The sequence below is a fragment of the Balaenoptera musculus genome, chromosome 7 (assembly GCF_009873245.2).
Source record: "Balaenoptera musculus isolate JJ_BM4_2016_0621 chromosome 7, mBalMus1.pri.v3, whole genome shotgun sequence".
Classification (NCBI taxonomy): Eukaryota; Metazoa; Chordata; class Mammalia; order Artiodactyla; family Balaenopteridae; genus Balaenoptera; species Balaenoptera musculus.
Genome location: NC_045791.1, coordinates 50,972,459 through 50,988,082, shown reverse-complemented (window position 1 = coordinate 50,988,082; position 15,624 = coordinate 50,972,459). Strand labels below are relative to the sequence as shown.

General features: G+C 37.6%; 1 protein-coding gene across 1 annotated transcript in view; it reads left to right on the top strand.

Moving 5' to 3' along the window:
- Positions 1-15,624, top strand: part of LRP2 (LDL receptor related protein 2) — a 197,517-nt gene that overhangs the window by 57,597 nt on the left and 124,296 nt on the right. Inside the window, exons 9-13 of the mRNA XM_036858038.1 lie at positions 781-900; positions 6,869-6,997; positions 8,622-8,791; positions 12,651-12,874; positions 14,841-15,047. Coding sequence (XP_036713933.1) covers positions 781-900; positions 6,869-6,997; positions 8,622-8,791; positions 12,651-12,874; positions 14,841-15,047 — 850 coding nt within the window. The remainder of the gene's footprint in view (positions 1-780; positions 901-6,868; positions 6,998-8,621; positions 8,792-12,650; positions 12,875-14,840; positions 15,048-15,624) is intronic.

Genomic DNA, 15,624 nt, shown 5'->3' with positions numbered 1-15,624 from the left:
AATTCTGTGGACAACTGACTTTCCTGTAAGAAAATAGAATTCATGACCTAGATTTTATCAATAGTAATCTCTCTAAATTATCTAGTAGTTGCCTAGCAGTGGCCATTAACTATAACCCTAAAGTTTTGGGGATTTTTTTCCCTGGAAAAAAGAGACTTCTACGGCTTTTTTTTTGCCATTTCATTTGGGAACCCTTTTAAATAGTCATAGTACAAAAGTTAGAAAACTAAAATTAACAGAAAAATAAATATAATCACCTGAAATTCCACCACTTGAAGCTAGCCATGATTAATTAACTTTTTAGTGTTAAAAGTTAAGAGTTTAGTGTTTAGTGTCCAGTGACTTGGAAATTCTTGGGAATTTCCTTCTATGATGTTGACACAAAGATAGACTTATGACCAGATTTTTCCATAAACAGCACTTCTGATGACTTGTGCTTACACTTAGTTACAACTTTTTAAAAATATATGCTGAGCTTTTAAAAATTATTATTATTAATTTTTTTTTAACATCTTTATTGGAGTGTAATTGCTTTACAATGGTATATTAGTTTCTACCTTATAACAAAGTGAATCAGCTATACGTATACCTATACCCCCATATCTCCTCCCGAGCTTTTTATTGCATTGTATTGCAGGAAGGCTTGAATGGAGACAGATTTCCTGCGGCTGCTGCATGCTTACTGAGCTTTTACTTTTGAAAGAAGAAGTTCTTACTTCTTGTAAATCAGCCTTGTCCAGAGGTCACCGTTCATTTCACCAAGTGTTTTTCTCTGTTTAGATGTGGATTTGTGTCCGTTCTTAGGCTGTGAGTACCAATGCCACAAGTCACCAGTTGGAGGGATGTGTTACTGTCCCTCAGGTTTTATCGTCAACGAAAATAGCACCCATAACTGTGTCGGTAAGTGACAGGTGGCAGGGCCTGGTCTTTCATCACGGCGCTTGCGGCACTGGTGGGTTCCATGCCCTGTAACATCACGGAGTTTGTACTTGTGGATAGGAACGTCTATTAACAAAGGGCAGCACAGTCCTCACCGAAAACCTGACAGTATGAAGTTTTAACTCTGAGAAACTTTTGTGAGGCACCCAAGGCGAAAGAGGGGTCGTGTGATGCGTGAGTTGACTAGCTATGTGTATATCTTTCTACCACCCGATGATGGAGGTAGTCTTTTGGTGTTTTGTGTATTTGTGTTTTATATACTTGGAAGCAGAAATGATATTGGCCATACTTGTTAAATACAGTTAGCCCTCCCTATCCGTGAATTCCGCAACTTCGGATTCAAATCAACTCGGGATAAAAAAAAAAAAAAAGGCAGAAAGTTCCAAAAAGCAAAACTTGAACTTTCTGTGTGCAGGCAACTATTTATATAGCACTTAAATTGTATTTATAACTATTTACATAGCATTTACATTGTATTGATATTAGGCATTATAAGTAATCTAGGGATGATTTAAAGTATATAGGAGGATGTGTCTAGGTTATATGTAAACACTACACCATTTTATACAAGGAACTTGACCATCTTTGGGTTTTGGTATCCTGGGGGGTCCTGGAACCGACCCCCGGAGAATGCCAAGGGTCAACTGTACTGAAATACTTCCACGTAGTTGGTAAATAGCTGCTGCCTTGAATCCATCAAGCACCTTACCCTGCTCCTCTGGCCTCTTCCCAGGATGTCCAAACCTCCCCAGGTTCCAGGAACTAAAGAGTGGTCACCCAACACAACAGAGGATCACCAGGTCACTGATCCACTAACCACACTGGCCAGTCAGTGCCATGCTGTGCTGGTTGTTAATCCCATTGATTTTTTTTTTTTTTTTTTAAATTTTTATTTATTTATTTATTTATTTATTTATTTATTTATTTATTTATTTATTTATTTATTTATAGCTGTGTTGGGTCTTCTTTTCTGTGCAAGGGCTTTCTCTAGTTGTGGCAAGCGGGGGCCACTCTTCATCGCGGTGCGCGGGCCTCTCACTATCGCGGCCTCTCTTGTTGCGGAGCACAGGCTCCAGACGCGCAGGCTCAGCTATTGTGGCTCACGGGTCCAGTTGCTCCGCGGCATGTGGGATCTTCCCAGACCAGGGCTCGAACCCGTGTCCCCTGCATTGGCAGGCAGATTCTCAACCACTGCGCCACCAGGGAAGCCCAATCCCATTGATTTTTGAAGCTAATACTAAAGAAGAACAAACTCTATCATGTTATTTCCATTCAGTGGCTGGCATTGAATTAGACACCAGTGCACTAAATATTTCTGACATCTTTCCTATCTGAAAGATAAGAATGACTTCTCCTACTGGGAAAATTTTGATTTTGATGTAAGCCAGCTTTGTACCCCACTGTGATTAGGAAGGGGTTCTTATGATGGGAGAATTAGACATGGCCAAGTATCATCAATTTTCAGTTTTTTAGGGTTTGAACAATGAATTTTTAATGCTCTGATTTCTTTTTCCTTCTTTCTAACTTTTGTTGTGTGAACAACAGACATACTAGCAGAAAGTGACCACAGGGGTTTTTACTGGTGTTGGGAAAAGGCATCTGGAAGGCAACTGAAACAATTCATTACTATGAAGTATTCATCTATGGATCTTCAAAAGATAGATGATTCAGAATTTTACCAGGATATCTGTGTTCTTTTGATACTCCTTAGAAATTTGAGATTCTTTAGGGCTTTTTGGATGAAAACAAACATGGCACACGTACGAAATACTTTTAGAAAAGTATTTCTTCTGAAATAATTTCTAAAATATTAATATAATTTGGCCAAAAATATTGAATTTGGATAAACCTAATGAAGTTATTCAGTCTTTAGTCTCAGCTCATGGCTTCCAACTTAATTATGGTTGATCTTAATAATTTCCTCATAGTCAGAAAAAATTTTAATGTCAGAAAGACTCTGGGGAATTCCCTGGTGGTCCAGTGGTTAGCTCTCTGTTTCACTGCCGAGGGCCTGGGTTCGATCCCTGGTCAGGGAACTAAGATCCCACAAGCCATGTGGCACGGCCAAAAAATAAAAGAAAAGAAAAAAGAAAAAAAGAAAGACTCTGGTTTACAAACTCTTGAGAAAGTCTATTCCTCAGTGTTACTGAGAACTATTGTAATGGGGCTCGCTCATTTACCTGTTGTATGCCAAGATTTTTATATCCGGTAAAGCAATCCAGTTGAGGTTGTTCTTGTGGTGTTCAAAGTAGGTAATTTTAGATTTCTAATATCAGGACCGTGTCCCAAAGTTTGCCCTGGATCTGATTGCTCCTCTTAAGTAACTCTATTCGACAAGAACATGTTAAGATCAAATGCTTTATGCAAATCAGCCTGAGAGATCCTGAAGACTCAGAGAGAACTTTGAACTATTTAAGAAAGCCCCCAAATTTCTAATCGTCTCAAAACGTTTTATAAATAAAACATTTATGATCTGCAGCTAGCATTAAGTGATATTATAGGACACTTTTTGTGTTTTATTATTATCATTATCATTATCGTAACACTGCAGATGCATTCAAGTCATTTAAAAAGACTTTTCACACAAATGTCCTCATTTGTTCGGTGGTTTTCTCACTTTGGAACCCCTGCTTATGCTTCCTGGCATCACTGCGAGGGCTGTATCCGTTTTTTCTCGGAATGGTGCTCATCTGTAGGTATAAGGCTGCTCGTCTGTTTTTGCCAAATGTCAGGCTTCTCCACCCCCTTTACTGCCACCCAGCTGCCAATCCGATTTCCAGTCTCTTAGTTTTCTAGGCCCCTCTGCTTTCTCTTAGTAGAAAAGGAATTCCAGTAGAGATACCAGAAGCCATGTTCTCAGTATTACACTAGCTTTTCTGTTTTTCCTCTCAGCCCCAAAGAGGAGTTAGGGCTGGACTGCCTTGTAGTTGGAACTTGATAGGCCATGAAGTCTTTTCAGTAAAAGTGACTTGCTCTTTCAGAATCCCTAGTTCATTCTTGCGATACCTCACAACCTATTCTCGGTCTTTTTTTTTCCCCCCACCGTAGAGCCACATTCTCCAACACGTTTTCCAACATCTTTTCTAATAGCTAAGCCTGTGATGAGGTTTGGGTCGTAGGTCAGAGATCCAGGACACTTAAATTTGTTGCAGCCCTTAAGAAATGAAAAACTTTCATAACAAGATTTTTACGTTTAATCTATTAATGAATGTAAGACAGAATTTTGCAATATTATGCTGTGCACAGGATAATTTCAGGATTCATAGAAGACATTCAGTTCATAGCACACTGCAAGTAGTCTGATACTGGGGCACTAATTTTAAGTTCCACAAATATCTTTCAGTCCCTTTACAATGTGCCTAGGACTTTAGTACAGATGACTTCCTTTGGATATAAGCTCAAAAGTCTGCAGTTGAGGGCTTTTGTGAATGTGAGACCCCCTGACACCTGCAGAGACCTTTTCTGTGACCTTCCCTCTCCTTTAAGAATGTACCCTTTGCCTCTGAGTTTTGAAGCTTGGTTAACAGTGATTTCACATTTCTTTCAAAGAAGACCATATTTTGCTCCCTTTGTAAAGAGAACTCATTAGTTTCAATACATGACACGACGAAACCAGTTACACTTGTTTCAGCTGAGCTTTTAGGGGAAATGTTTAGGTCTGCTCTTTCAAGCGTTTCAGTTCAGCAAATACTCTCTTTATGGCTGTAATCCTCTGCATGGCTGACTCATCACAGAGGCTTCAGGTGTTGGAAACCTATACAACATTTACCATCTTAGATCTGGCTCCCCAGTGAATGCCTCAGTGGTCATCAAGAATAAAATGGAATAATCCTGACAAGAAATTTTGTGTCCTTCCGTTCATCTGCTGCTGGTGGTCTTGACCTGGCTGTGTAGCCTCTGAGGCATGCTGCCAGAGCAGTTTCCCGGGGTTATTGTTTCTGATTGACAGGACATGCTGTTTGTTGAGGGAATGACATCGTGGTGCAGAGGTAGAGCAGGACGGTCGTTCAGCATGGTGGGATTTCACACAGCCAGGTGGATCAGAGGGCGTCCAAGGGGGTCTATGCTAAAAAACATTTTTTTGAATTACTTTCAAAGCCGTGTTTGTTGGTAGGAGGGGACAAAGAATAAAAAGGAAAGTAGATCAAGGTAATGGGCTGGAGTATTGTAAAGCAGCATTTTAGTGTTTTTTAGTTTCTGCTACCTTTTCTAGTCTCTTGAAAACCTCAGGTCTCCTTTCATTTTTCTTGTCTTCCCTTTGGCGGACAATGGATATTAATTAGCCTTCATTCTTCTTCATAATGGAGAATAGAATCTTATTCAGTCATTAAAAGTGACAGTGTTTATACACTCATTTAAACCTGTAAAGTATTTGTAGCCCAGGTGATAGGAAGGGCATTTGCACCCAAGAATTCCTAGTTATGACTTCACCCTCTTTTTGACATGAGAACTGCTCCCAGGGTGACTCCAGACCCTTAGACATAGTCATAGTGTCTTGCATTCAAAATGAGGTCATGACACCCTGGGAGTTGGAGGGCGAATGTCCTGTACTTTTATTCCTGCTGAAGCGAAGCCTCACGTGGTGCTTTGTTAGGGCTGAGGCGAGGGCACAGGAGACATAGATCAAATGCGGGCCTTTTATTTTTACCCACATGTCCTTTTATCTTGTCATGTCCAAATTGGATTAATTTTTTCTTCGTCACAGTCCTTGGAATGAAAGATATGCTGGTCCATGTTGTTATACTTGGTCTGGAGGGTAAATGGGAACTGTTATCTTGATCCCAGGACTTTCTTGGTCTTTCTTGCTGGGGAGTCACAAGATGGTGGGCCATCCAGCAGGTGTGGTAGAACTCAACTCACAACGCTGCAAGTGTGATCGGATCCTAGAAATTCTGGAGAATCCTAGACCTGAGGGTCTCAGGAATTATAATTTACTTGCGAATTTCCTGAAGCCCTAGGGGGTGGGAACCTTGTTGGTGTAGGCTGTGGAGGTCATTCTCCAAGGGAAGAGAGCAGGGTGAAGGAGGCTGAAGAGTGGATGTGAACTTGGGGGGTCAAATGAAATATTTGGCACCAGTGGACCAAAGATAGGACAATTTCTGTGCCCCTTAAGCTTTATAATCTTTGAAAAAGACACTTTCTTTCCCCCGCATATTGTATTGTTTATATGTCAATTATATTGAAACTCTTTTTACACGGTAGAACTGAGACTATTATGGCATTGAACAGAGCTCTATTATGTAATGGATTTTCAATAAGCACTTATTCAATGAATGAATAATGAATAATCAGAAGAGAATATATTTTTCATGTCTTAAAAATGATTTTAATTTTGGTTACGATTTTTGACATCAGAGGAAAGGCAGCTGGGTAAACAGACCTTTTCAGATACTTTATTGCAGGCACAGATTTGTGTCTTACTGAGCCACTGGATATAAGGCAGTTCTTTCTGCAGTGATGGAAATGTCTGTGTCTTCCAGTATGGTAAACACTAATCATATGTAGCATTTGAAAGGTGGCAAATGTGACTTGGAAATTGAATCATTAAATTTATTTTATTTTAGTTAATCTAAATATAAATTTGAGAAGCTGCAGAGGGCAGTGGCTACCATATTGGAAAGCACAATTTTAAAGGGATGCATTTATACTAAAAATCAGATATTTTGTAAACCAACATTAACAAATGAAATGCAAAGGCAATGTGTCCAAGCAGTGTTGTGCATCACCTGCAAAGTTATCCTTTACGTAGATTTTAAAAAACCTTGAGTTTTCCCTAGTTATGATGATGCCTATTTTTTTCCCCCTAGAGGGTACTTACTTAGGCAGGGGCATCACCATATTCCTGTATAGCTTGTCCAAGAGTTTTTTCAGAAGGTGCTCAAGAAATGCTGTTAAACATGATTATAAACGGTTATTTCCTATGTGGCAGATTTTGATGATTGCCAGATGTGGGGAGTTTGTGACCAGATATGTGAAGACCGAATTGGCCATCACCAGTGCCACTGTGTAGAGGGGTATATCTTGGAGCACCAACAGCGCTGTAAAGCTAATTCTTCTTGTGAGTAAATTAAAGACACGTGTTTCTGAACAGTAAACTTCTGATGACTATCCTCTTTCCATGGCAGACGACAAAAGAAATATCAGCATTGATGCGGATGGCAGGGTTTTATTACCACAAATCAGGAGTGGCTCCTGCTGTTGGAAGAATAGGTCAACATTAATTTCATACTTTGGTTATTAGGGACCAACTTGTGGATTAACAGTTTTTTTTTGTTTTTTTAAAATTTTTATTGGTTGCTTGTTCACTTTGGGACTGGAATATTATGTCATCTATCACGTAAATTTTATGAGTACATTTGACCTACTTTTAATTACTGTATCTACCATATGGTGACAAGTACCAATAGGCATTGTTTGTGCAAAATTTAGAGGTGGTTCAAAATGGACCTGCTAAATTTGGATTAGTTTGTGAAAATGCCCTCATTCTAAGAGTACTGTGGTAGAGAAAAGTCATGAAAATTTGTTTTAAAAAATTGGGCCTCCCAAAGCATTTTTGTCACCATGGATTTCTGGGTAATAAGATCTTTACTCTTTTTTTCCAATTTTTTTTTTCACACCTGTTTAAGGTGCCTTTGAGGCCTTTCTGAAACTTATCGGCCCACATGATCTACGAATTGACCATTTTCTAGTTGTTTTTGTGTAGAAATACTGATATGCTGTGGACGAACTTTTAGATTTTTACAACTGATTTTTAACATTTATTTATTTTTGAATAGGTATTATACTCATATTTTCAAAAATATAAAATTATTTAGAAGATATGTGACCTCCCCCCCCCCATCTCTGTTCCCCTCTGCCTAGTTTCCCACTTCTCCTCTCCTATGGATAATCACTGTTTATTTTAATTCTAGAGATTGTTAAATGCATAAATAAGAATATACAAATATACTTAACCCTATTTTTACATATATGGTGGTAAACTATACATACAGTTCTTCGTCTTGCTAATGTCGCATACTATATTTTCAAGGGCTTTCCATATCAGCACAGACAGCTTTCTTTCATTTTTTAAAAAAATTTTTGTTGTATTTTTAAATTGAAATATAGTTGATTTCCAGTGTTTCAGGTGTACAGTTTTTTTTTAATAGTGGCAAAATCCAGTTTTTTGGTTGTATATAATTTATTTAACTAGTCCTTTACTTATGGACTTTTATATTATTTCTTACCCTTTGATATTGCAAACAAGACCTCAGTGAATAACCTTATTCATTTTGCATTCTTGTGAGTATACGGGTATAGCAAATTTGGATCCACCATTGCCATGTTTTTCACAGAGTGGTGTCTCACTAATCCTTAAAATGTGTTTTGTGTTTTACACAATCTAAAGTTGCACCTGGGGTAAGGTGCCCACATCATCAAAGACTATCGATGATACCTCAGTGTCATTGAACTAGCAATCAGGACATTTGAGTTCTTGGCAGACTCTGTTCCTAACTTACTGTGATTTTGGACATTTCATTAAGCCTCTTTGTGCCTCAGTTTGCCCATCTGGAAAATGGATAGAATGACATATATGTGTGCCTCAGAAGGTTTAAAACCAAATAAGAAAACGAGGTTGTAAGTTGCTTCATCATCTTTGTTCACTTGAAAAGACTGATAGTGCCTTCCTTCTTCACATTTAGTTGGTGAGGCCTCTGTGATCTTCTCCAATGGTCGGGATTTGCTAAGGGGTGATATTCATGGAAGCACCTTTGAGATCCTGGTAGAGTCTCAAAATCGTGGATCGGCTGTGGGTGTGGATTTTCACTATCAACTACATAGAGTCTTTTGGACTGACATTGTGCAAAATAAGGTAAATAGAAATTTCTGGAGTGTAGCTTGGGAGCTGATAGAACTCCAAGCACAAAGTGTTGATAGCTTTTCATTTTGGGGGGAGTAGAGGGGAAAGATCCTTTGTTTTCTAACAAAAAAGGCCCTTGAGATATTTTATGTTAATCAGCACCTTTTACAGCTATAGTATTACATGTGACCTATTAAACAAAGCACTCTATTATATGGATTAGCCTTGAGCAACTTTTAATTTTATTCGAAATGGAGTCCAAAAGCCTAATTAAAAGAAATAGTAGACATTCTTTCAAAACTGGGTAGATATTTGGTAGTAATTTTTGAAACTTGATCATTTAAAATGTAAAAAGTATTCTGCTTTCCTGTATGATAAAAATCAGATTTTTACCTGCATCTTCTAAATGGAACAGTAATTGAGGATTGGGTAACAAATATTGACAGTATTTTGTTTAACAGCCAAAATTTCATTATGCTCTCTTATTTGGAAAGTGTGATGGATCTGATTTCAACTTTGAGTAATGCAACGGAGATTTTTAAAACATAAATTTTAGAGACTCTTAAAGAGTTATGGGATTTTATTTCTTCCCTTACATTTCCTTGTACCATTAATAAAATTTTAATTCAATTAACTGATAAAATTGCATAAAATTTCTAAAAATTGAGACTTTGGATTATTAGCAGATCTGATTTAATGACAGCTAGAAATCAAAACAAACCACTACCACCTCCTCCACCAAGAAATCCACATTGAATTAAACTTTCTCTAACTACCGAGAATTAGAAATGCAGGCTTTTTTTTTGTAAACCCAACTTTTTATATATGCCTCATATGCTTTTAAAGAAACTCCCTGCCCCCAGTAACCCATGATGTAAAATAACAAGTCTCCAGTGAATTCTTTTTTTTTTTTAATAGATCTTTATTGGAGTATAATTGCTTCACAATACTGTGTTAGTTTCTGTTGTACAACAAAGTGAATCAGCCATATGCATACATATGTCCCCATATCCCCTCCCTCCTGAGCTTCCCTCCCATCCTCCCTATCCCATGCCTCTAGGTCATCACAAAGCACCCAGATGATCTCCCTGTGCTATGCTGCTGCTTCCCACTAGCTATCTATTTTATATTCGGTAGTGTATATATGTCGATGCTACTCTCACTTTGCCCAGCTTCCCCCTCCCACCCCGTGTCCTCAAGTCCATTCTCTATGTCTACATCTTTATTCCTGCCCTGCAACTAGGTTCATCAGTACCATTTTTTGGGTTTTTTTTAAGATTCCATATATATGTGTTAGCATAGAGTATTTGTTTTTCTCTTTTTGACTTACTTCACTCTGCATGACAGACTCTAGGTCCATCCACCTCACTACAAATAACTCAATTTTGTTTCTTTTTATGGCTGAGTAATATTCCATTGTATATATGTGCCACATATTCTTTATCCATTCATCTGTCGATGGACATTTAGGTTGGTTGCATGTCCTGGCTATTGTAAATAGTGCTGCAATGAACATTATGGTGCATGTCTCTTTTTGAATTATGGTTTTCTCAGGGTATATGCCCAGTAGTGGGCTTGCTGGGTCATATGGTAGTTCTATTTTTAGTTTTTTAAGGAACCTCCATCCTATTTTCCGTAGTGGTTGTATCAATTTACATTCCCACCAGCAGTGCAGGAGGGTTCCCTTTTTACCACACCCTTTCCAGCATTTATTGTTTCTAGCTTTTTTGCTAATGGCCATTCTGACTGGCGTGAGGTGATACCTCATTGCAGTTTTGGTTTGCATTTCTCTAATAATTAGTGATGTTGAGCATCTTTTCATGTGCCTCTTGGCCATCTGTATGTCTTCCTTGGTGAAATGTCTATTTAGGTCTTCCACCCATTTTTAAATTGGATTGTTTGTTTTTTTGATATTGAGCTCCGCAGACTGGCTGAATGGATACAAAAACAAGACCCATATGTATGCTGTCTACAACAGACCCACTTCAGACCTAGGGATACATACAGACTGAAAGTGAAGGGATGGAAAAAGATATTCCATGCAAATGGAAATCAAAAGAAAGCTGGAGTAGCAATACTCGTATCAGATAAAATAGACTTTAAAATAAAGACTGTTACAAGAGATAAGGAGGGACACTACATAATGATCAAAGGATCAATCCAAGAAGAAGATATAACAATTATAAATGTTTATGCACCCAACATAGGAACACCTCAATATATTAGGCAAATGCTAACAACCATGAAAGGGGAAATCGACAGTAACACAATAATAGTAGGGGACTTTAACACCCCACTTACACCAATGGACAGATCATCCAAACAGAAAATAAATAAGGAAACACAAGCTTTAAATGACACAATAGACCAGATAGACTTAACTGATATTTTTAGAACATTCCACCCAAAAGTGGAAGAATACACTTTCTTCTCAAGTGCACACAGAACATTTTCCAGGATAGATCACATCTTGGGTCACAAATCAAGCCTCGGAAAATTTAAGAAAATTGAAATTGTATCAAGCATCTGTTCTGACCACAACGCTATGAGATTGGAGATCGATTACAGGAAAAAAACTGTAAAAAACACAAATACATGGAGGCTAAACAGTGTGCTACTGAATAACCAAGAGATCACTGAAGAAATCAAAGAAGAAATAAAAAAATAAATAGAAACAAATGACAATGAAAACACGATGACCCAAAACCTATGGGACGCAGCAAACGCAGTTCTAAGGAGGAAGCTTATAGCAATTTAATCTCACCTCAAGAAACAAGAAAAATCTCAAATAAACAATCTAATCCTACACTTAAAACAACTAGAGAAAGAAGAACAAACAAAACCCAAAGTCAGTAGAAGGAAAGAAATCATAAAGATCAGAGCAGAAATAAATAGAAATGAAGAAAACAATAGCAAAGATCAATAAAACTAAAAGCTGGTTCTTTGAGAAGATAAACAAAATTGATAAACCCTTAGCCAGACTCATCAAGGAAGAAAGGGAGAGGACTCAAATCAATAAAATTAGAAATGAAAAAGGAGAAATCACAACTGACACCGCAGAAATACAAAGAATTATAAGAGACTGCTACAAACAACTATATGCCAATAAAATGGACAACCACAAAGAAATGGACAAATTCTTGGAAAGGTACAATTTTCCAAGACTGAACCAGGAAGAATTAGAAAATATAAACAGACCTATCACAGGTAATGAAATTGAAACCATAATTAAAAATCTTCCAACAAACAAAAGTACAGGACCACATGGCTTCACAGGCGAATTCTATCACACATTTAGAGAAGAGCTAAAACTGATCCATCTCAAACTCTTCCAAAAAATTGCAGAGGGAGAAACACTCCCAAATTCATTCTATGAAGCCACGATCACCCTGATACCAAAACCAGAAAAAGACATCACAAGAAAAGAAAATTATAGACCAATATCACTGATGAACATAGATGCAAAAATCCTGAACAAAATACTAGCAAATAGAATCTAACAACACATTAAAAGGATCATACACCATGATCAAGTGGGACTTTTCCCAGGGATGCAAGGTTTCTTCAATATATGCAAATCAATGTGATACACCATATTAACAAATTGAAGAATAAAAACCATATGATCATCTCAATAGATGCAGAAAAAGCTTTTGACAAAATTCAACACCCATTTATGATAAAAACGCTCCAGAAAATGGGCATAGAGGGAACCTACCTCAACATAAGAAAGGCCATATATGAATTCTTTTTTTTTTAAATCCAAATGACTGATTTGTGCAACAAAGATAGGTCCCTGGAATGAAGTATAGGAAAACTGCTCCCAGTGAATTATGCTTAAGAAGTGTAATAATTTTGGTTTTTCTTTCAGGTTTTTTCAGTTGACATTAATGGTTTAGATATCCAAGAAGTTCTCAATGTTTCTGTTGAAGACCCAGAGAATCTGGCTGTGGACTGGGTAAATAATAAACTTTATGTTGTAGAGACCAATGTCAACTGCATAGATATGGTAAATTTGGATGGAAGCCAACGGATTACCATTATAAGTGAACATTTGGGACATCCAAGAGGAATTGCCGTGGACCCAACTGTTGGGTAAGTTATGTGAAAACATACTGATTCCAGCATTTTTGGAGTTTTATTTCTCCCCTGTACACAAAACATCCATTGGCATAATTGAAGGTTAATCCTGACTTCTTTTAGGTTCTGTACTCTAGAATCCATGTTTATTTCATATCTCTTTTCATAGAAGCTTTAAAGGAGTTGGCTAAATATAATCCAATTTGAGGATATGCAGTCCAAACACACCTACTGGTGTCCTAAAAACATGTGATATTTTTGGGGTATGAATTTTATTCTTAGTGTTTGCCACATTCTCCTGGCTGAGAAATTGGATTCTGTTTTCTGACTCTAATAGTATTGTCACAACTAAACCATTATTAACATGATCACTCTAACATAAGTTGTAAAGTTGTTTTAAAGAGGGGATAGATCTGAAACCACTAGGTGGCGTTGCGAGGGGCTCTGAATATCCCTGGTTCTTTATGTCTCAGGGCAGAGAGAATTCGGCGAGAGGCAGTGATAGATAAGAAGTGATTTATTAGAATAGGACGCTTGTGAGGCTTACAAACGGGCAGGCGAGTGTTGTGCTGCCCCGAGTACTTAGTGGGCTACATTTTTATAATCAAAGGAAGAGAGGGGAGGGGGAGAAGACCACCTTCTTTTTCATTCTTTGAGTCTTCCATCATTAACTCCTCCTATACGTTGGGCGGGGGAGTTTTTGAACCTATATGGTGTCTCTGGGACTGTCACGGCACTATGGAGAAATGATTTCAGGTCTCAGTACAATGAGGGTCTTTCACTTTGAAATATCACCTTTCCATAAGTTATTGTTTTTTTGTGTGTGCAAAGAGAATGCCTTAGGGGTCATTAACTTGTTGACATCACTGGGCAGATTGTAGACCTTATTTTCCACTGTTGTTTTATTGTTTTGGGGCATGTCTCATGCTTCTGTTGCATAGTTTTGTTGGTAAGCAAGTTGGCTTGGTTTTGTTGTTAAGCAAGCCAGTCTGGCTTTGATGCTAAGCGACTTGCTCTGCTTTATGAGTCAAGCAAGCCCACATTGTTTCAGGATTTTTCCATTACTTTCTTGAGTGATCATTAACTTACTGTGGTCTCCCAAAGCCCCCTAAAGTTCCCTCTCTATCTGCAATCCCCTAATGTGGTTTCTAAGCTAACTATTTGATTACCCTACTCTATCCCCTATCAGATCTATCCCTTTTAGTGATTTCTTGTTAGAGACTGGGGTTGAGATGTCAGTGTTAATACCTCATTACAAGTTGTTCAACTGTGAATCAATCCAGCAATAGTGATAATGCTTACTTTTCTCCAGGTGTAAATTAAAATTTTCCTCATCTTCACATTTGAGACCAGTTATGGGGGACTAGCTTTCTCCTAGATTTTCGCAGTTGGGTCTTAGGAGCCTTGGATGAACTTGAGGCTACTTAAGTGTTGGTGAATGGTGATTATTCATTTCTATTTCATGATTTCAGCTGTCCTTCCTTGAAAATGATGTATATGTTCTCTAGACCATGCCTTAGAATGAGGAATTAAGGAGGGAAATGGCTTGATAGTTTTTTCTTTTTTACAGCCTTTTTGCTGGCTGTAAAAAAGAGAAGTGAAGGATGGAGGGAAATGGCTTGATAGTTTTTTCTTTTTTACAGCCTTTTTTGCTGGCTGTAAAAAAGAGAAGTAAAGGATGGAGTCAGGGATCAGGGAGAATATTAAGAAGTTAAGAAGGTAGATGTGCATTTCTTTTTTTTTTTTTGCCTGCCAGTTAGTACATTTTAATAGTTGCTATTTGGAGTTGTTGACTCTCCTGATTGGCCCTCACAGTTTCTGATTTTTAATACTTTAAAATTTCTCTATTGTTTTAAACCCCCATGGTTCTCTAATCAGCTAGAGGAAATTTCCATTGATCCAAACATACAATCTCAAAAAATATTTTCTAGGTAAACTTGTAAAATAACTGATTCTTTCATCTTTTGGTTTTCTTTTGTAGTTATTTATTTTTCTCAGATTGGCAGAGCTTTTCTGGGATACCTAAGATAGAAAGGGCTTTCATGGATGGCTCCAACCGTAAAGACTTGGTGACAAGAAAGCTGGGATGGCCTGCTGGGATAACCCTGGATTTGGTATCAAAGCGTGTTTACTGGGTTGACTCCCGGTTTGATTACATTGAGACTGTAACTTATGATGGAATTCAAAGGTAAGAAGTATTTTTTTTATATCTTTATAAGTTTTGGGGAAATACATAAAATTTATGGAGAGAGAAACTGAAGGACTAGAATTAAAAGATTGCTTTGTTGGTTGACATAACTTGAATGATCTTTGTGTTGACATTGCACGTTGTGACCTGCTCTGAGTTTTAGCTTGTGTTCCATATTAACACTCATTAAATATTACCTACAGCATTTGTTCTTTCTCTTCTCCAAGCCCTCTCTCACTCCCAGATGAAGCACATTATTTTCATTAACTTCCGAGTCCATTTATTTGTCTGGGTCCCTTATGGTTTGTTTCCAAAGATCACTTTATCTTTTAGCTTTCTATCTTCCCTCCAGTAAATAAGTTTTATTATTTTTTTTAACATTACCTGGTGGGAATTAATTGGGTTTTATACTGCTCTTATATATATTTCAAATCTTAAAGAGAAATTCTGACTTTACCTGATATACTTCAAAGACATTTAAACAATATTTGAACGTAGAGTATGGCATACCTTTTTCCTTCATCTTAGTTGGATTAGAGCTCACTATAAGTTAATTAAATTGTTACCTATTTTAGAT